Raw genomic sequence first — 22,405 nt, forward strand, 5'->3', positions numbered from 1 at the left:
AGTGGGAGGCGATGGGAGGGCCCGTGGGGAGGTGTGTGGGAGGGGTCAAGGATACAGAGTGCCTGTCATCTCCATGACGCGGACAGCTGGTCCGGTTGTATTTTAAACGCAATCGCATCCCAGTGTAGACACCACGTCTGGAATTACAATCCACCCCGTGATCTGTCACTTTTATATATAAACACGAGGGAGTGGAGTGGTTTCCATAGAGAGGAAATATCACGGCCCACTTAGAAACAATACAAGAAGAGAAGGAGCAGTGACCCCAGCAGAGACAGGAGTTCAAGGGGATGTTTCTGGGGCAGACCTCCTGGTCCTGAAGCTGCCGCCTGCCTCGCTGAGTGCTTCGACTCCAGAGCGAAGGCCACTCACAGGTAAGGTTTGGGCTGGGGACTTGTCCGTGAAGGATGAATGTACTGGTCCTGGGTTAAGCAGGACATGCTGGGGACCAGACAGGGGTGAGAGACCAAGGCTGCAAGCGCCCCCAGTCACAGCCCAGGGAGCAGGGTGCGGAACCCCACAGTGTGCGTTTGAGGTAAGTAGAAGTCCATCCTCCCTTTGCTGGTACAGAGAGACCTGCTTTACAAAAGTAACAGATTGGAGGCAGAACAGGTTCTTGCAAATGTATATTTCCGAAGAAATGGGGAGGTGGGTGTGAATACAAAGCCGTCATTCCCCATGTTCCTGCCCAGGAGCCGGAGGGTGCTGGCCTGGATTGACTGTTTCCTCTCTGCACACCTGCGGGGCGGGGAACATCTCCTTCTCAAGGGCTGTGGCCACGGAGAGATTCAGTGATTGATTCACCCCGGGGCAGTTGGGGGGAGAGGGTAGTTTCAAACCCAGGTCCTCTGCCTTCAACACCCAGAGTCCTTTCTCCCTTGCCAAGTTGGGGACATTAGAGGAAGGGGACAGACATCCGTAATGACTTGGTGCTACCCGTGAAGGGGAGGGAACATAAAGATGAATTTTGATGTCTCTGATGTCCAAGTTCTCTGAGAAGTCGTGTTTGCAATTTTCTCCTCAAACACGGCAATCTCACACACCCCACTTCTGAGAATGGGTTAAATAAGGTGACTATGAACACTGTCAGGACACACTCTCTATAACATGTCTGTTTCTCCTTGCTGTTCCTCCCTCTTCAGGGAAAGCAGCCTTTCACGCAGAAACCCTCCTTGGAGGCTCACTCGGAGGGTGAGCTGCTAGTCTTTCTGTGGGGACGTGTGTGACACACATACACTTCCAGGAGTCCACCGTAAGAAAACAGCTCCTTACTCTAACACCTGTTGAAATGCATAAAACTCCTCTAGGTTGGGCAGCCACGGTTTTATAAAATGGTTTTGGAAATTCAGCTGCTTGACAGTGTTTGCAGACCAATGGGGTAAAACGGGGTGGGGGTGGGGGGTTGTAATACGGGGACTCACCCCGCCTTCCTCACCTCCGGAAAACGGGGCTGGCACGGGCCGACGCTGTTTTCCTCTGGCTTTACCACCGGTACCTTTCCCCTTGGGGCACCCTCTCCCTGGGGGTGCTCTGCCCCGGGCTGGCGCAGGTCCCTTGCAGCCTCAGGTCCTTGGGTGGGACTCTGGGACAGCTCTGAGAAGCACTCGGAGAAGTCCTTGCTGGAACCCAAAAGAAGGGGAGTTTCAGGTACCCAAACCTGAAAAGCACAGATGGAGAGCTCTGTCCCCTTCCATCTAACTAGAGAGGAGACTGGTTTTCACAGCAGGTAGCAGGGACCGCCTAAACCTTTGTGTGGGCTCACTAGGGGTGACAGCAAAAGAATCCAGAGAATGTAGGAGGGGAAGCTTGCTCCCAAATCAAACTTGACTGTGGAGCACAGGGCTTCTCTCTGCCCAGGAGACCTTCTTCCCTCCCGCCCGAAAACCCTAAACTCCCTCCACAACCTCCCTGCCGGCATTAACCCTTTCTCTGGGAAACGGGTTTTTGAGTCTTTAAATCCTTTCCATTTTACAAGCCCTTGGAAACTGCTCCAAAGTTCCAGATGCCTCCATGCAGTAAGGCAGCTAAAGCCACGATTCATCCTATGTTTACACAAAACAACCAGCAACTAGCTGGGTCCTCCGTAAATGAGAAAGCCGGTGTCTGGATATTGAACACAATATTAAAAGACATTAAAAGAAAAGAGTCCATTTTCCCACAGAGATAGTCGATACGCCCCTGGTCAAATGCTCTCTGGGAATCCAGCGTGCAATTCTATGGAGCTCGCAGGAGGACAGAGGACATGCACAGGGGCGGTTCTCACGGTGCTGTCCCTGGACCCACCCTGTCCCTGTCCTCCAGGAGCACGTTAGAGAGGCAGAAGCTCAGGCCTCTTCCCAAACCTACTGACCCAGAAGCCCCCCGGGACAGCGCCCTGCAGCCCACGTTTGAACAACTCCCCACGTGATCCTGAACTCCTCGAAAAGCTGACAGCAGCTGACTGAGACTGAGTTTAGGGCCAGGGGAGCCTGCCAGGCTGAGGACGGAGAAAGTGGGAGAACAGCCAAAACCTAAAAGCCAGAAATACAACACAATAAAGGGATTGGTCTGCAGGGTCAAACAAGTGGAACAAAGTCACCGGCATGTCGAGATGTAGATGTAGAGAGAGACACAGATAAAAATACGTAGATTCAGGTGTGGCTTCCGAGATGGTTATACGTGAATTGAATTTTATCCTAATTGGACCTGGAGACGATTTGTGTGTAAACGGAGAGGAAGCGGCCTCCTTTATTAAGTAGCTGACTAGAGCAAGCGCGTTTTTCACCTTGAATTCATCTTTCTTTCGTGTAAGCTCTATGAGGCAGTTACCGCTGTCTCCATCTATCAGATGAGGAAGTGGAAAGGCACAGAGGTCAAGCACCCTGCCCACGGGGCTTGGGCAAAGGACGAGGAGCATTTGAACCTGGGTCCCTGTAACCCCAGAGTCCGTGTTGATTTCTCTGCACAACACCACATGCCCGGACCCAGGGGGGCCATGCATTTGGAGCACATAAAGCAAGGATTGCCTATTTTTTTCATAACTGTCGGATACAATAAACTCAAAATTTTTAAGATGTAAAAACAAATAACAGACGAACAAATCCAGCTGGTTTCTTAAGGGAAAGAAAAAGGAAGACAGTAGGCACAATGTAGAGTGTCCAGGAAAACCCTAGGCTTCTAAGGAACACCTGCCAGGTCCGTGGGCACGTGAAGCCTCCCAGGATTCTCCTTTAGAGAGAGAACGGGGCTCGGGTGCTTTGGGCTCAGCTCCGGCCCTATCCGTTCACAGCCTGAAGAAGCTGGGAAGGCAGCGTGGGTTCATTCCCTCTCTGTTTCTGGGAAATGACCTGCTCCAGGTCACGTTGGCGATGATCTGCAGAGCTGAGGCCAGCCCTCAGCCTCGGACAGCCCGCCGCCCCCCCACCTCTGCCTATCACCACAGAAAACAGAAGGATCCTGTGCTAGTCCAGCCTTCTTAATGCCCAGAAGGACCCCATGTTGATTTCTTTATCCAATTCGTTTCGCTTCCTCAAAAACCACCTTATAGGAGAGGCCCCCCAAGTTCGACAGCTAACCACACCTTTCTTGCTTTCTTATGTGGGAACCAAGGATGTCTCAGGCAGAAAATAAACTCCAGGTTCAGGTAAAGCAGCCCAAGGGCAACCCTTCACTCTTTGTGCCTCCTGGGAGGGGGTGAGGGGGTCAGCGTGATGGGGCGCCCAGCACAGCCAGTAGTCCTTCCTGGGGGAGGGGAGATGATGAAATCCCACACCTTTGACCTCACATTTCTTCCTCACGCTTCATAGAGGGTGACAGTGAAGTCAATGAACCTCACGTCCTTGGTCCCGAGCTGGAGAGAGTACAGACAGGACAGACCACAGGGGCTGTGGTGCAGGGTAGGTTTGGTCCTAATATGCAGGAGGTCAATTTTGTCCACTTCACCATTTGCCTGAGGCCCAGTGGCCACACCCAACCCAAATTCAGATGGTCAGCGGGGAGCTGTTGCTGCAAAGGAGGCAGGGCAGAGGGGTGGGAATGATCCCACTCAAGCCCGTGTCCCTTCTCGGTCAGCACAGTGCCACAGTGGCCCGACAACCATGATGGCTTCAAACCCGAAGTCCAGGGTACAGGAGGGACACCGAGCTGGACGTTGTCATGGCCACACACGCTGCCTACACTAAATTTAGGGTTTTTCCTTTTCTTTCTTTTTTTAAATAAAAGACTAAATTCAAATGGTTGCTAAAGACTATCATCCTTTCATGCCTCTGAGCATCGCTGCTAGCCCTGGACAACAGCGCGACCTCCCCTGCATTTGAAGGCACTGAACCATTCCCGGAACGGCACGTCCTCAGACACCGGTGTCCCTGGATTGGCTCTCAGACCATGTCTCTCTCACTCAGTCGAACAGATAACCAAGAACTTCCATATAATAGAGACAGCCAATAGTTTTAGGATTGAGGTCGCATCAGTCTTCAACACTAGAGAACACGGGTGTTTTTTGTGACGTACTTAACATCTCTACACAGAGACCAAACTGAATTTCACTTCATAAATTCTGTGGTAAAACCAAACAAATTCACAACTGCTTGCTCCCGAGGAATACTGATAGCCCAGCAGGGGGACGGGTCTTAACGACCTGCCTCAGACACACTGACTGGACCACCCACCACAGTCTTTAAGCAATAGGGATGCACTGAGTCAGCAGTGCTAAGGACAAGAGAACTAAAAGTCATCAACCCCAGTAAGCCACGGAACGCTCCCCTGGCACACTCGCCATTCATCTCGCAGGGCCAGCAGCGGCCAGCAAAGCTGAATGAAACAGAAGTCATCAATACCAGCCGATCAATGGCGCTCAAACTTTACCAACCATCAGAATCACCTGAAGACTTGATTAAAACTCAGATTTTTTATTTTGATTAAAACCCCAGACTTTTGGATCTAGTCATTCTGGGGGCAAGACCTGAGAATTCTTTGCATTTCTAACCAACTTCCCGACTGCTGCTGGCCCTGAGACCCCACTTTGAGAACTGTTGTAGACTATGACTAAAGCCCTCTTGAGTTTTAACCCCTGTCCTCCTGAGCACTGAGCCTTTCTCACACCCCTGTTCTCGCCCCCAGGGAGAGATGCTGAAGCCAGCCCACCTCCTGCTGTTGCTGCTGCTGTTTCCAGGGGCCCCCCGGCCGGGCCTCTCCCAGAGGCTGTACAGAGCCAAGTCCTTCTTCAGCTGTATCAACACGGCCCTGTCGGAGGCCAGGAGGAGCTCGCTGGAGGATGCACCACCGCTGAGCAAGAGAGGCTTCCCCTACCTGCCCAGCCAAGACCCCTCCTCAGGAGAGGACGAGGAGAAGGAGGAGGAGGAGGAAGAGGACAAGAAGAAGAGGACCCTCCCAGGCTCCGGGGGCAGCAGTGGAGCGGGAAGTGCCCAGTACAAATACCTCCCCCCAGCTCAGCTCAAGGGCAGGCCGCACCAGGACAAGGCCAAGAGTGACCGGCGCACCAAGTTCACGCTGTCCCTTGATGTCCCCACGAATATCATGAACATCCTCTTCAACATTGCCAAGGCCAAGAACCTGCAGGCCAAGGCAGCTGCCAACGCACTCCTGATGGCACAGATTGGGCGTAAGAAGTAGAAGCAGAGACCAGCAGGAGGGCGGCGGCACACCAGGGACAGGGACGGAGGTCGGGGTGGAGGGCGAGGGGCTGCGCATTCAGCCGGTTTGTATTTTGAGGGCTGGGTCCTGTTCTCTAGGCGGCTTCAGTGCTCGGCCCCTCTGCTCCTTCCTGCTTCCAGCCCAGCCCCCTCCTCTGCACACATGCACACAAGGGCGTACTGTCCTACCCGCACAGACACGAGCCCCTTCATGTCTCTCCCTAGATTCTGCATCTGCTTTCTCCTTCCCTGCTATGAGAGGCAAAATCCCGCTGTCCTCCTCTCCATGCTCTTCCTCCATGGCCCATGCCTGGGGAGAGGGCGGGAAGCACTCCTTCCTGCCCACCCCCATCCACGGCTCACCATCCTGACTTCGGACCCCATCCCTTCCCTCTCTCATTAAAGCCATTAAAACCAATGGCTTCTGCAACCCTTGGGCTGGTTTCAGTTTCTTTTCCTTCAGCCAGTGGCCTTCATGTCTCTGAGCATGGAAAAGTGGAGGCGGACGAGGGAGGTAGCCGCTGAGTCCGTTCCTGGTCTCTCCTGGGGTGGAGAGGTTCTTGGAGGTCCTAGGAGGGGTAAGGAAAGTCTTGGAAAAGCCAAGCTGGCAGGACTCTGGCAGGCATCGCTTAGGTTAGAGCTATGTGCACGGATTGGTCCAGCCCAGGAGGCCTAGCCGAGGGTCTGCTCTAGAGTGGGCACTGGGTTAGGTGGGGAGGGAGCTTCCAGTTACTCCCCTGTGCTGCCCCGAACTCCGCCACGGCTGGGCATGGGGGCCCATTTCTTGGCCCCGCAGCGATGACCCAGCCAATGCCGGGCCTGGTGGCAGGGGCTGGTGGTGGGTGAGGCAAGTCCTCCGCTCTCCTTGAGTCTGCACACTGAGTGAGGATCGAAACCCAGACCAGAAAAGCAGCAAATACCATGTATGAACGACCAGTGGCTAAGCGATGGTGCGTAAAGAATTGTATGAGGGATTCAGAGATGAGAAGGTTTAATATGAGTGAAAGTCCAGTAAAAGGGGACATCGGCAAGAACTCGGATGGCCTCTGGCTGCAAAACCCAAGGGCCAGATTCCCAAAGAGGGACTGTGGTTCTACTCCCTCCTGTGGGGAGAGAAGTCGTGAGTAACAGGACAGGAACCTCCACGTGTTGCCATTACTTTACAATAAGTGATGACACGCGGGCAGCCAACGCCACCACTGCCCCCAGAGGCAAAGTCAAAACCCAGATGCAAAACAGATTAGAAAAATGCTTATGGCTCATACAAAAGACCAAGGGCTTACCAATCAAATGCATAGGGCTCAACACTGAGGAGAAAAGAACCACCCTTCCCCCAAAGAAGCAAGGACAGGGACAGATCTCTCTCTCCTTCTCTCTCTCGCACACACATCCAAATGATCTTTACACATGTAAGAGAAGGCTAAACTTCATTCCTCTGAGAACTGCACTCATATACAATTTCTCACCTATCAGACCAGCACAAGTCCCCAAGCGTGACGATTAACCTAGACTCCACAGAGGACGATGGGGGGTAATAATGAGTTCACGTTAGTGAAAATTCCCAACACAATCTCTGTTGGATAATTTGTGTTGATTTGAGCTCCCTTGAAAAAATCATTGAAACTCTCTTTTAAAAATAAAACAAAGCTCAAAAGCCAAGTGAACCTCCTCCAATAGACAAGAACAGTGGATGCATGATGTGACCTCAAATGTCCCACCACATAAGAAGCAAAGGGACCTGCTTCCTGACAGTGGCATGACTTTGGAGCTATAACTAAATAATCAGGGAAAGCTGAGCCCACCCAAAATTCTGTCAGATATTTCATAAAATTCCAAAAAAACGGGAGATGCATAAGGTCACAAGACTGTAGTATTAAACTAAAAAGACAGTTGCCATATATTGAGCCAAAGAAATACAAAATCTTGCCGAATGGTGTAGCTAGCTACCTTAGTAAGAATTACAGACGAATTTCACTCTGACTTGAAAGTGAAGTAATCATGTTAACCTAAGCACAGGCTGTAGGACAACTGGTTCTTTTAAAAACAAGTTTATTGAGGTTTAATCGACATACACCATTATGTCATTGTATTAGTTTCAAGGATACAACATAATGATTCCAGCTTTTTCTTTCATTAATGAAGTTCCTGTCATCGGCTATTCCTAGGGTTGAGCACGTTCCATTAGAACCTGTCACAGCACAGTGGATATCACTAAGACACCTCCATAAGCCAAGAAGGCAAAAAACATAAAAAAAATTATCTTGGGAAAGAAACCCCGAACCTATGGGATGACACAGTGTTTTCTTAAAGGTAAGCGTGTTTTGTTCCAGGAGAGAATCCTCCCCCTCCCCCCTAAGGCATTGTTCCCCACCTGAACCTCAGGTCATCAAATGATCACCCCCTGCCCATCGTTGTGACCCTTCACCAACACCTGGGGCAGTGCACCCCGTTTCCCGATCATTTTAGCTCTTAGGTCATCAGTCTGTCTGACACCATTCCTGCCTTCATGATTTCAACACACCTGTGGACGACCTGTCCAACACTCGGGTCTCATTTCTACTCCCTGACCCTGCCCCTCCAACTCCCTCGTGTGGCCACACCCCAGACTTTGTCACTAAATCATAAGCTGTCCGACCACCCTTCCTATCTTCCCAGCTTGCTCTTTCCCAAAAGCCAACCCCAACCACCCTGTAGCCCCACTGAGCCCAATAACTCATCGATCCTCAAAACTGCCCTGCACTCCGCCAGTGTAAATGCTGTGATCGATCGTTATCACTCTGGTCCTGTAGAAACCTGTAATTCTGTTGTTCTGCTTTCACTTTGTCTTATTGATGAGAGCCTGATGAATTCACCCCACTACTCTGTCCCTACACCCTGAAGCTAAACACAACTTAAAACGTACGCACACACTCATGCACATGTACTCACCCACACACGCACGCACACAATCACCAGTCTCACCTTACAATCTCGACAAGCCCTTCATGGAGCTCAGCAAAGACACTGCCATCCTTCCACTCCCACCCTGACTACCTGAGATGTGCACTCATCTTCCTCTCTCCTCAAATCTCACATATTTCCTCCCCATGTTCCCATCTTAGCTGGGGACCTTGCTTTTCATTTCACTAAGAAAATCAGATGCTTCTGAAGCAAAATTTCACAAACTCCCGTCAACACTTTTGCCTGCCCCAGGCATCACCATCCACACACTCTGCCTTCTGCTCTCAGCTGGATGCACCACTCGTGTGCCCCGTGCCATGCCCAAAGTTCCCATCGCCTTTGGCCACTGTGAGACACCGACCCAACCACGCTTCCTCCTTTCTGCCACGTCATCAGCATTACCACCTCCACCTCACCAGTCACAGCAGCACACAAGCCCACTTCACTTTTCCTGTGTCGAAAACAAACCCTCCAAATCCTTTTTTTTAAAGGTTTTATTTATTTATTTGACAGACAGAGATCACAAGTAGGCAGAGAGGCAGGCAGAGAGAGAGGAGGAAGCAGGATCCCCACTGAGCAGAGAGCCCGATGCAGGCCTCGATCCCAGGACCCTGGGATCATGACCTGAGCCAAAGGCAGAGGCTTTAACCCACGGAGCCACCCAGGCGCCCCAAACGCCCCAAATCCTTAACTGCCACTCTTTCCATATCGTAGCGGACCACTCTGCTCCTCCTATGACCATCCACTGTGGGCAGTTATCTCTTGGGACCGTCTCTCACACTTTCTTAGGCTCCCATCCCCACCATTTCTCTGGATGGTCTTTTCTGAGTGTGTGCATTCACACACACACACAGGCACGCATGCGCGCGCGCGCGCACACACACACACACACACACACAGGCACACACAAACACAAATGTCCTTCAGAATAGCAAAACAATGATAGGAACTGAGGGGTTATTTAAGCGTTCACTCGTGCCCTCTGGTGTCTGAAGAGAGAAACAACACATACACATAGAACTAGTAAAAGTCTAATAGTTCAAAGCTCAATATAGGATATGCACATGAAAATATATAATTCATTAATGAGTATTTTTTAAAGATTTTATTTACTTATTTGACAGACAGAGATCACAAGTAGGCAGAGAGGCAGGCAGAGAGAGAGAGGAGGAAGCAGGCGCCCTGCTAAGCAGAGAGCCCAATGTGGGGCTCGATCCCAGGACCCTGAGATCATGACCTGAGCCAAAGGCAGAGGCTCTAACCGACTGAGCCACCCAGGCACCCCTCAAATGAGTGTTTACTACATTATTTCCACTGCAGTGAGAGATCTCACAGTGTATCCCAAATGCCTCTAATCCTGGGGTGGGCGCAAATGGATACCCAAGAAGCTTCACGGGACAGGTGCACTGGGTTTGAAGGAAGTGTTCTATCACTCAGCCACAGAAGGAAAGAAGAAAGAAAGCAGCAAGAAGGAGCAAAGACAGAGGAGAGAGAAAAACAGGTGCTAGAAGTAGTGAGCTCCCCAGTGTAGATGGAATGCCGGACAGCACAGGGAAGGATGGGAATGGAAATTTAAGTTGGAACTAGTGGGGACAGGGCGCTGCATGCCATGAGCAGGGATTTAGACTTCATACTTAAGAAGATGGGAATCACCAAAGCTTTGAGCAAGGGGGCAAAATAATCCAACCTGTGCTTTGGAATTTTGTCACAGGTGTGCTGGACGGGTCAGGAAGACAAAGGGAAAGGCAGAAAAGCCTTTGGGCACTAGTGTGCAGGCTGAGCTAGGATGGCTTCCATAGGAAGACAAGGAAGGGAACGGATCCTGGAATCGTCACCCGAAGTAGAATTGTTAAGACCCTGGCTCTGTAGAAAGAAAGAAGGCAGTCAAAAATGACAGCGTTGTTTAGAATCTGGGATGATGACAGAAATAGACAAGACAGAGCACTCAGGGAAGAGTAGATTTCTTTGGAGGTATAGTGGCAAGCTTTTCTTGGAAGAAGCTAAATTTAAGTGCAGGCAAGGCTATCTGAGAAGATAGCAGGTAGGCGGAAGTTTCGGTATAGAACTCTAGAGAGAAGGAACACTTAGCGTCTTCTCAGTCACTCACGTGAAGCAAATGTGGTTGTCGACAAGGTAAGTGAGAGCCAGAGAAAGGCACCAAGAGCATCTCCACCAGGGGCAGACAAGGTACAAGAGAAGGCTGCACAAGGGTACGTGATGTGAATGGAACTCTTGAAGCCACATCCCAGGGCAGTGATGTTAGTACGTAAGCGCATCGACCGGGAGGCCATTAGAGGTGGAGTCCTCATGCAGGGTCCACACAATAAGAAGGTGGTCACACTACAGTCTGGCAAAGCTCTCAGTATGACCCTCAACTTGATGCCTTCAGCCAAGGGTTTCGTGCAATTACCCTCAGATTATCTACCTGAACCCAACACCCTGACCACATTGGGCAAAGAGGGTACAGATGGAGGACTAAGGCTGCAGGGTAAACACCACAGCTGAATGAGGCACCTGGGCAATATCTACCATCAGCTCAAGAGCAACACGCAAGGCCAAGTGAGTACCTTTGCAGGGTCTAGTTCACCTGAAGGCTGGTGACTAGTCAGACTAAAATAAACATCATGGATAATAAAAATGTGGCTGATGGTTTTAATGCATTTATAACTACTTCTTCCACTTTAAGTTATAACTTGTTTGAAAGTAGGATAGTTTAATTCCAAAAATGAATTCCTTCAAGTTGTCTTTTTAAACTTCAGATTCTTAGGTCATGCCCCCTCCAAACCCCAGAGCTTCTGTACCTCAAGAATCTACATTTTTTAATTTAATTTTTTTATTTTTAAGTAATCTCTACAACCCCAAGATCAAGCATCACACACTCTACCCACAGAGTCAGCCAGGTGCCCCAAGAATCTGCATTTTTTTTAATTTAACTTTTTATTTTTAAGTAATCTCTACAACTCCAAGATCAAGCATCACACACTCTACCCATGGAGTCAGCCAGGTGCCCCAAGAATCTGCATTTTTTTTCCCTAAACCTTTCCACTGGTTCCAATGCAGGGTTCTGCTGGCTACACTTTGAGAACATCTCTTCAAGGACAGGTTGCTGAGAGAGATCCTTCTCACCTTCTGACCCACAGGAACACAGATGTAAATTTTTGAAAGACCCAGGAATATTCTTGCTTTTTGTTTGCATAAAAAAAAACAAACTGAGACTTTAAAGCCTACCTTTGGAAGAAAGAAAAGAATGATACTGAAATATTCATTATTTAATCAATGTACAAAACATAGACATGGGGGAAATAACATTAATAATTAACATGTGCTCCTTTACACCACAGGAAAGGGAATGGGAAAGCACTGACTTTAGGGTTTCATCATTTTTTGAAGGAGCAAAGAATAAAGCTAGCTTTCCATTCTGAGAAAAAAAGAAAGAAAGAAAGAAACATGGACATGATCCAAGGCTCAAAGAACCCCAAACCTAGGGGGTCCACAGGTAGCTGGGCTGAACCAACAGACAAGGTACTGACCCATTTGATTTAGAGTTGAGCTTAGGGTCTTGTTTGATTGGGTTTCCAGTTTCTTCCCATCAGGGGGAACCCTACCCTCCAAGGGTACATAACGTCTTGAAAGAAAGCAGAACACTTCAACTTAACACTCATTCTCCTCGGCCACATTTCCATCAGAAAGTTTTCCCCATTTCTTCGTAATCCTTCTCCAGAGCGGCCAAGTCTTCCCTGGCCTCTGAGAACTCGCCTTCCTCCATGCCTTCCCTGCTGTACCAATGCAGAAACGCCCTCTTGGCATACATGAGGTCGAACTTGTGGTCCAGGCGGGCCCAGGCCTCCACGACGGCAGTGGTGTTGCTCATCATACACACAGCCCGCTGGATCTTGGCCAGGTCCCCTCCTGGCATCACCATGGGTGGCTGGTTGTTGATGCCCACCTTGAAACCAGTCGGACACCAATCCACAAACTGCACAGAGTTCCTTGACTTCATGGCTGCGATGGCTGCATTCACGTCTTTGGGGACCACGTCCCCTCGGTACAGTAGGCAGCAGGCCATGTACTTCCCCAGCCGAGGGTCACACTTGACCAGCTGATTGGAGAAGTCAAAGCAAGCAGCGGTGATGTCGGACACAGAGAGCTCCTCATGGTAGGCGTGGTCAGCAGAGATGATGGGGGCCAAGGTTGTCATGGGGAAATGTATTCTTGGATAAGGGACAAGGTTGGTCTGGAATTCAATGAGGTCCACATTCAAGGGCCCCTCAAACCGGAGAGAAGCAGTAATGCAAGATACCGCCTGGCCTATCAGCCTATTAATGCTGGCGTAAGAGGGACGCTCGACACCGAGTTTATGGTGGCAGATGTCATAGATGGCCTCGTTGTCCACCATGAATGTGCAGTCTGAGTGTTCCAGGGTGGTGTGCGTGGTGAGGATGGAGTTGTAAGGCTCCACAACAGCGGTGGAGATCCGGGGGGCTGGATAGACAGAGAACTCCAATTTCGTCTTCCTGTTGTATTCTATTGAGAGCTGCTCCATTAAGAGAGATGTAAATCCTGATCCAGTGCCTCCTCCAAAGCTTCGGAAAATCAAAAATCCCTGAAGTCCACTGCACTGCTCTGCCTGGGGAAGCAAAGGAGAGGTGAGACCTGGGCCACATGAACCCCGCAGTGGCAGTGGGGAGACAAGAATTTCCCCCAGACAAAACTTTCAGAAAGGACGAGTGTGCCCTTATTAACACCCCAGTAACACACATGAGTGGTTACCTGTGGGGTAGGGGAAGCACTTTAGAATTTCACTATAAACGAAGCATAAATATTCAACTGTCTTTAGCTGCCCTTCACTAATGTATCAGCTTGTGAGCTATAGTTCAGTCTTTCTCAGTAACAAACAAAATGGCCAAATATTGAAGCAACCTACGCCTCCCTCCTCCCCTCAGGAGATGAAGTACCTCTCACCTGTACATCCAGTCTACTATGCAGGTGTAAAAGGCATCGTTTGATTAAGGAGTAAGCCAGACACCAATATGCGTACTAGACAAAGGATTCTCCAGATGCAGGTCCGTAAAGAAGAGTTCAAGGTCAGGAACTAGAGTAACTAATCTCCAGGTAGGATGTGTCACCTGTTAACTTCACAAATAACGGAGACTACAGGAAAAGGACAGGTGTCAGGATGCTTTGGAAGTCTGTGAGAAGGTAAGCCATGATGAGTGGGCAGAAGCAAGAGTAGGGGGGGCTAGTCATTACAAAGAAGGACACCCTGCCCTCTGTCACAGCATGGAGGGACCTTAAGGCCATTAAGCCAAGAGAGATAAATCAGACACAACAGGACAAATACTGTATCATCCCATTCATATAGGTGGAATCGAAAAATGTCCAACTCATAAGAACGGAAAGTAGCACAGTATCTTGTGGGGGCTGTGGGTAGGGGAAACTGGGAGACGTTGAAGGACACAGACATCCAGCTAGCAGAGGAGTCCATTCTGGGGAGCTAATAGACAGCACCGTGGCTCTGGTTAGCAATTCTGTAGGCTTCAAAGTTGCCAAGAGAGTGGATTTTAAACGTTGTCAACACACACACACACACACACACACACACACACACACACACACACGTTAACTGCACTGTGGCCATCATTGCGTAGTATCTCAATAAAGCAGTGGAAAAAACCAGTCTTTCTTCATAAATCTAAAAGGAAAGAGAAGATGAGGCTGCAGTGAGCTAAACGGTTTCTTCCATGCATGCTACATCATGAAGTGTCATCCAAGCCTACACCAAGGTGCTTCCCAGCCTTGAGTGTCTGCGGGAGAGGCCGGGGGCGGTGACCTGGGTGTTGTGTGGAAGACAGATCCCAGGCACTCAGGTACGGGCCCCCACTAGGCAGAAAGGGGCCACTTGCCAGCTTTCGGATCCTCTCGAGCACAAGGTCGATGATCTCGGACCCCACAGAGTAGCGACCACGGGCGTAGTTGTTTGCGGCGTCTTCCTTCCCACTGACGAGCTGCTCTGGGTGGAAGAGTGAGCGGCGCTGGCCGGCTCGAATCCCATCTGCAGAGGGGACATGAGGTCAGCAGGCTCCCTCCATTTGACGGCTAACCTTTGCCAGTTCAACTGCCAACCCAATGGTGATTTCCCCAGTGTCACGGTAAAGGAAGGGTTTTCAAGTGCCGAGCTGGCCTTCCTCAGTCTAGAACAGTATCATTACTTCCAGACAAATGGAAAGTACATTTTCCCAATGTAGACCCTTTGTTAGTTTCTTACAGCTGCTGTAACAAATTAAAACAAACCTGGTGGCTGAAAACAAGAGAAATGTTTTTTCTCACAGTTCAGGAGGCCAGAAGTCCAAAGTGAAGGTGTTGGCAGGGCTGGTTCCTGTCGCAGGTCTCAGGGAGAAGCTGGTCCTCGGCTTGGGGCCACACACTCGTGCCTACCTCCATCACGCATGCCCACTCCCCCAAACTAGGTCCCCTCTTCCTCTCATAAGGACACAGACCCTTGGCGTTATGGTCAACGCCAATCCTGTAGGACCTCAACTTAGAACATCAGTGGCAAAGACCTTATTTTCAAATAAAGGCATATTTTGAGGTTGTAGGTGGACACATTTTTAGGAGACACTCTTCAAACTGATCACACACCCTGTGATGCTCTGGCATTCTAAGGCCAGTATTTCTATCTACAAATCGCCAACTGAGTGCCAGAAAAAGCAGGGAAAAGCAAACTGATCTAAATTATTACTAGTCCACTTTAAAAGAGGCTTTAACAAAGAAAGTGAGATGAGCTCAAATGTCTTCCCCAACTCGAATGCAGTTGATAAAACCGCAAGTAGCAGGGAAATTGGGGTTAACACGTTGGCAGTCTTCAACACAGCCAAGGGCAACTCCTACCTGGTTTTCCTCCTTTTAAAAACCTGCTCAGCTTGAGAAAATACCAAACACACATCCTCAGGCCCAGGTCCCGCTCCCCAGGCCGAGAATTACCCAGATAGCCCAATTCCTACAGAATTACGCATCGGTGTTTGAGGGCCAAGCAGGCTCAGGGAATGTTGTCCAGCTTACGGCAGGATGCCATGCTGTGCAGCATTCAAGAGCACATATCTGAGAATCTGTTTCCCAAGTTCACGGTTTCCTTCATCACTTGGCTTTCCAGCAGTTCCTTAGCATCCTTAAATCCCAGTGACCTCATCTCACATATAATGTTAAGATCTACCCCCTTGAGCTCCTATGAGGATTACGTGAGATCGTAGAGCACAATTCATGGCCCATATGACAACAATTATAAATAATAACGGCACAATTGGCTTCATGACACGTACTTATGCTAATGCTGTATTGACTCATCTCCAGATACCTACAGATAGCCCTAGAAGCTCACTGCCTGAGAGGAAACACTCTCCATTTCTAAGAAGGAGATGGCTCCCTCAGTTCACCTTGCTCTCCTGCCCATAACCGCAATTTTCTTTTTTTCTTTTTTTTTTTAAGATTTTATTTATTTACTTGACAGAGACACAGCGAGCAAGGGAACACAAGCAGGGGGAATGGGAGAGGGAGAAGCAGGCTTGCCACTGAGCAGGGAGCCCGATGCAGGGCTCGATCCCAGGACCATGGGATCATGACCTGAGCCGAAGGTAGACTGAGCCACCCAGGGGCCCCTTTGACCATGAATTTCTAAGCACAATTTTGCACACCACCAAATGTTTAAATTTACTAAAACTGATTTAAAGGACTCCTAAGTAACATACACACACCAAAAAAGTAACCAAAAGACAAATCAAAAAACCCACCAAAGTGAAGAGCTTTAAAAGATATATTTATAAACAAGATGTAAGTGGGCATATAATTCTGGGTGGACTATTTGCTTCTCACTTACAGCTATAAGGCTGAGTTCAGGCAAAGAAGGGAATTTCTGGAATTTTGGAAGCCTGCTTCTTCATGTCAACGCTCAGTGGAGATCTTGAGGGTCATTCATAAATTCTTTTGGTAAAAACCACTCTTGGAGATCAGTGATTACAGCATTACCAGTTAGTGCTACCAGTAGCACTACTACCTAAGCTGTCCACTCTCACTTCCTGGCACTTTTTCTACTTTCCTGAGTGACATGAGCATCTGACCCAGCATCCTTAACCAGCACCCTCAGGGCATTCAGTGGTTTTTAAACATGACTATTTGGCAATCCCTTGCTTCCTTACTTCCAATGCTATTAGCCCCATTCCACTTGAAATCACTCACAACTGCCCCCCCCATCCAAAATCTTAAAGTTGCGAAATCCTTTCTCCAACCAAACTTCCTTACTTCCCCCTACTCCCCCAAGACCCAGCTCAACAGTCTTTCCAGATTCCTGTCCCCATCACTCTCCTACCCACACCCTGTTCCTGTTCAAGGTGCACGCTCCTCCACGCCTCTGGGAAGCTGCCTATGCTGCCCCCTTGGCTGGAGAAGTTTGATGGCTCCCCAGCTGCTCACTCCTTCCTGGGGATACCTCTGCATCTCATGGACATTTCTATTGTTATTAGGTTGCATTGAAGGATGTTGGCAATTTTTAGGTAAGAAATAACCAACCATGGACAATTTCATATGCCTCAAATGAACGCGTGTGTTGGTATTGCTACGACCACTTACATTTTCTTCTCCACTAGCTTATGCTGCTTTTTTGTTAGAAGAGAATGGCTTTTTATTAGTTGGCAGACCTAGGGTCAAACCCAGTTCTCCCCTCAACAGTTCAACAACCTAAGGCCAGTTCCATGACCTGCCCAAGACTCAGCTTCTTCATCTGTTAACGGAAAATGGCAACAAGGTTCCCTGAAAGAATTGTTGGAAGGATTATAGGAAAATACCTGTGTGGTTCCTTGCTAATAAACAGTGGCTACTGCGGACTGAATGTTCGTGTCTCCCCAGGAGTCACACATTGAAGCCTCCCTGCAGTGTGAGGGTGTTAGGAGGTGGGGCCTTTGGGAGGTGGCTGGGCCAGGGTGGGGCCCTGGTGAATGGGGTTAGTGCCCTTGCAGGGGGCCAGATGTGAGGACACGATGAGACGGCAGCTGTCTGCAAAACGGGAAGAGAGCGCTCATCGGACACCAGCCAGGCTGCCACGCTGGTCTTGGACTCCCACCTCCAGACAATGAGAAATAAATTCCCGTAGTTTAAGCTCCCAGTCTACAATATTTTGTTAAAATGGTCTGAACTCACTAGGACAATAGGAGGGAAGGGATGGACATTTGTTCCTCTCTATGCTCATCTCTACCTAGCTGGAATGAATCACTGAATGATATTGCATTCTTTCTCACCTCAACCTGGAGCTCCCAGCATTTCCATCTTCCACCCCTCCTCCCTTCACGCTAGCTTCACCGGTCTGCTCGCACAGCCTGGCCCTGTGATTAGAAGCATACGCTCGCCGCCAGGCCCACATCCTGTTCACCCTGTCCACATATCATGGGCACCATCCACCCCAGCTGTGCTCTCTGCCCCTTCAGGCCCACACTCAGCACACCCTTCACACTTCCCTTGACCCTCTGTCCTCTTCTGCAAATGTGTATTATACCTCTTGTCCTTTCTCTGAGTTCTCACACAGCATCACCCCATTATTCCAATCACAGAACTCCTCAATGAGCACCTTCCTCCTTGACACAAAATCCTCAGTCTCTACCTCAGAGAAGGAGAGGCATGACCCACTCTCTCCGTGCTTTGGGTCCCCTCACTCACTCACTCTGAACCCTCCCTCCCTCCCTCTATGCTTGTTCTGCCTACAAATATCTTCAGTAGAATTCTACTCCATAAACACAATCAAAACTCACCTTTCCTCCATTCTAGAACCATTTGGGCTGGCTTTGAACGAGACCAGCTACTACCACAGCTTTTGGGTTTTGTCTCTGTAGGATAACTTCTCACTGAACACCTCTGGTTCCCCATCTTTTACCAGGACCAGCCTCTTCACGTGCAAATGGAACTTACCTACTCCCACACACCTAGGACCCCCCCTCTGCAATTCCTACCTCATTTATCAATCTCATTATTCAAACAGTGAAATCTGGCTGTCATCTCTGAATTCTCTCTAGAACATTCACTGACACATAATCTGTTGCTCTTGTTTTAGATGGAAGTCTCTCAAATCTGTGTTTTCTTCTCCATTCTCCATTCATACATCACAAAAACCTTGTAACTTTCTCCAGTCTACTCTCTTTCTAGATTAGTACCTGGCACATAGCAGGTGCTAAAGAAATGTTGTATACATTAATGAATAAATCTCTGTGATTAACATTACTGAAGTATAATTCTCAATCTGTCTTTTCCTTGTTCTAAAATCTTTATTGGCCCCCTATTTATTATGAGATTCACACCACACAAATTATTCAAAGAAATCCCATAGCCGCCTCCACTCCAGTTCACGTCTCCTGTGAGTCTGCTGTATCAACATCTTCTACCTTTTCAAGCTGAAACAATATGTTTTCTATCCTCTCTCACCTGTGAACTGTTAAACAACTCTTACCCAGCCTTCGAGACTCAGATGGAGTATCACTTTGTGCATAAAGTCCTTTCTGGTCTCTTCTGGAGAGGTAAGGTTCATGTCCTCACTTCCTTCAGATCCCTACATGTCACCCTCTCTACAAGGACTTCCTCGGCATCCCTTAGGAAAAAAGCACCTCCCACCACTCACACAACGTTCCCTATCCCTGTGGCCCTGCTTTATTCTTCTCCAAGCCACTGATGACCATCAGGCTTCCCACCAGAATGGAGGGTCCATGAAGATTCAGCGTATATACACCTCCAATGTCAAGAATAGTGCCTTGCATGCATGAGGCTCTCTTATTTGCTGAATAGAACAAGGAAAAAACAGTGCCTTCTCCTAAAACCTGGAGCTTATGCCTCTCTGTTTGGGCCAGTTCCAGATCCTCAAAACTGCCCTCTCTCTATGCTGTTTTCTAGAGGATTGGGGAATTTCTTCTGGTCTCTTCCTGCCATGTATCTCTGCCCTGACATGCTTATTAGCTTCTGATTCCAGATCCTCAGCCTCCTATTTGCCTAGAATCCTCAGATAGGCGCAAGTTAAAACACCTGCCACAACATTCCGGACACTGAGATGTGGCCTCTCACACTGCTTCTTTAGCTACATTCACCAAAGTCCTCTGGGGACATATTCTACTCTGCCTGGGTTTCTAGATACGAGACTAGCTAAAGCTCACAGCTGCAAGTCCCCATTTGTCTGAAACAAAAATTCAGATATTCTCTTCAGGCACTTAGAGCTCAAGTCGGAAGACAACATAACTGCCTCTCCTAGCCTCCATGCGAATCTCAGCGGTTCCTGAAGCCACCAGTATTTCCTTATTTTTCATCCTTTCACATCCAGCAAACACGGAAACTGCACATAGGAATCCTGGCTGAGGCAGTTCTTACCCTCCCCTCGTACTAACACTCCATCTTTTCCTTCCCTTGGTCGTTGATCTACTTTTGCCATCAGTTACCTGATCTGACCTGGTTCCAATAAGGAAATGAAATCCAATCCACTGTGTACAGATTATATTCTCCGAAGATGGCCACAAGAATGCTTTCCATTTCTTGTGTGCTTCTAGAACCTCGCTCTTTCCACATCAAGAGGTGAGGTCCACTATTCCTCCCCTGGGTGGATCTCTGTAATGGTTTCAAGCCATCAAACAGCAACAGTGACACACTGGGACTTCTGAGGCAAGATTACAAAAATGCCACAGGCTTCTGCCTTGTGCTCAGGTGAGGCTTGCTCTTGGAACCGAGCTGCTATGCCATGTTTCTGGACAAGATACTACAAAGTCTGCTATTAATAATCATAAAATTATACTGATTTCTCAAAGTTAAGATTTCTCTGATTCCTTGCCTCTTCAGAATCATGTTCAGGTAATGCCAAATTTCAGATTCTTTGTTGGAATCTTCTAGCAACTGGCTTTCAAATCCAAGAAAAGACTTAATCTTCTGCAACAACAGACGTGTGGAGAAACTAAAAAGATTTGAATTTGTTTCATCACACAGAGAAAGAAGGCTAAGCGAGTACTCCCTTTGGGTAGGTTTCATGCCGATCGCCTTAAGTGGTCACAAACGAACTTCTAGATCTAAAAAATATCCGCATGATCCTATTCAGACAGATTCACACAATCTGGTGAGCCCACCTCTGGTACTGGATTTGTTTGCTTGGAGTACGGACCTGGTTATGTACAGTTGAATGCAAGCCTTACATTACCTATAACAGCGGGATCCAGATCCATGAGGAGTGCTCTGGGCACGTGCTTCCCAGCTCTCGTCTCACGAAAGAAGGTATTGAAAGATGCATCCATGTGCTCCATGCTCCCACTTTCCAGCTGATCCCTTCTACTACCGAGAACAGCGCCGTCTGGCTGGATTCCATGTTCCAGGCAATAGAGTTCCCAGCAAGCATCCCCAATCTGGACACCAGCTTGGCCAATGTGGATGGAAAGGCACTCCCTCTGAAACAAGCCGTAGGAGGTGAGAACCAACAGCCCTTGGAGGTCACATGAGCTTGGTCATTCAGTAATGCTGCTCACAATCAACAGAAACCAAGCTTGCAGAAGCCAAGGAGAGAAATGTATGAGAAGGCTAATTAAGTGTCTCATGGAAACCAAAGCCCAGGGCGCAGGTACACTCTCAGAACAAATGAACCAAGGACTCCCATTTTCCTGAAAGATTTCTTTCAGCATCATAATTTAAGGACTTACTGAATAACAGGCGAAGCATGTGAGTTAAGAATATATATCCATAATATATTATACATGTATAAAATCAAGCTGCCTCACCCAGAAAAATCTTAGCTAGTTACTGGAAAGGAATAAAACCAAAAATCAATGTATAACCCTGACCTATATTAAAACCCATTGCACTTAAAGATGTTACTTTTTCACATCTTGAGGTTTTATATTTACTATGCATATGTGTTCTAAAGAAGAAAGGATGTTCTCAGCAAAATTTACCAAGGAAACATGTAATAGATTTCACAACCCAAAAATGTAAAAACTCAATAATGCAATAAGCAAACAAGAATAATGGTTTATAAAAAATGATTGATATGTAGTTCTTCATATTAAGGGCTATCAATAGGGCAATTTTACATACATTAATTAAAAAAAAACTTGCAGAGCATCTGGCTGGCTCAGTCGGTAGAGTGACTATTGATCTCAGGGTTGTAAGTTCAACTTCATGTTGGATGAAGAAATTATTTAAAAATAAAATCTTTGAAAACCCAAACAAACACTTGAGATAGCCAGTAGAGAAATAGGCAGATGACATACACAAATGAATTATTAAAATTAATAATAAATGAATTATTTTTAAAAATTGAAAAACCCAAGGATTTAGGCACAAGGGAATTCACAGTATTATTTCTAAGAGTGAGAATCAAGAACCAATCTACATTCATTTATTGTTGGGCATTTGAAGAAAAGTTATGCAACCCTTAAAAGTTTACCCTCCAAATTTTATGACATGGGAAAAGCTTATGATAAAACGGAGGTAAGAGGCATATAAGTTGTATAACTGTATATAAAGTATGACATCAAATACATTAAAAAAATAAGCAGAGAAAAAGAACCTTAAAATGCATCAAATATTAACTATCTTTATACCTGGGCAGTGAATATTTTTTCCTTGTTCGGACTCCAGTGTTGTCCCTCACCCTCATCAGCCTCCACTCCCCCATCCTACGTTTAAATCACCATTCACGTCCTTCTTTTTTTTTTTTTTTTAAAGATTTTATTTATTTATTTGACAGAGAGAGAGATCACAAGTAGGCAGAGAGGCAGGCAGAGAGAGGAGGAAGCAGGGAGCCTGCTTCCTCCTCTCTCTGCCTGCCTCTCTGCCTA

General features: G+C 48.0%; 2 protein-coding genes across 2 annotated transcripts; one reads left to right on the plus strand and one right to left on the minus strand.

Annotated features, from left to right (window-relative positions):
• Window positions 1–5,103: 5,103 nt before the first annotated feature.
• On the plus strand, window positions 5,104–5,610 carry LOC111158593 (urocortin 3). The gene has a single exon (XM_022520721.1). It carries the CDS (start codon window positions 5,104–5,106, stop codon window positions 5,608–5,610), a length of 507 nt encoding a protein of 168 aa, XP_022376429.1.
• Window positions 5,611–12,252: 6,642 nt separating this feature from the next.
• On the minus strand, window positions 12,253–21,163 carry LOC111158635 (tubulin alpha like 3). Its single transcript, XM_022520800.1, is given in 3 exon segments — window positions 12,253–13,193; window positions 14,470–14,622; window positions 20,773–21,163. Coding segments are annotated over 3 exon segments (1,485 nt in total).
• Window positions 21,164–22,405: the final 1,242 nt, after the last annotated feature.

This window comes from Enhydra lutris, unplaced genomic scaffold (assembly GCF_002288905.1).
Source record: "Enhydra lutris kenyoni isolate GAN:26980312 unplaced genomic scaffold, ASM228890v2 scaffoldscaffold61, whole genome shotgun sequence".
NCBI classification, from domain to species: Eukaryota; Metazoa; Chordata; class Mammalia; order Carnivora; family Mustelidae; genus Enhydra; species Enhydra lutris.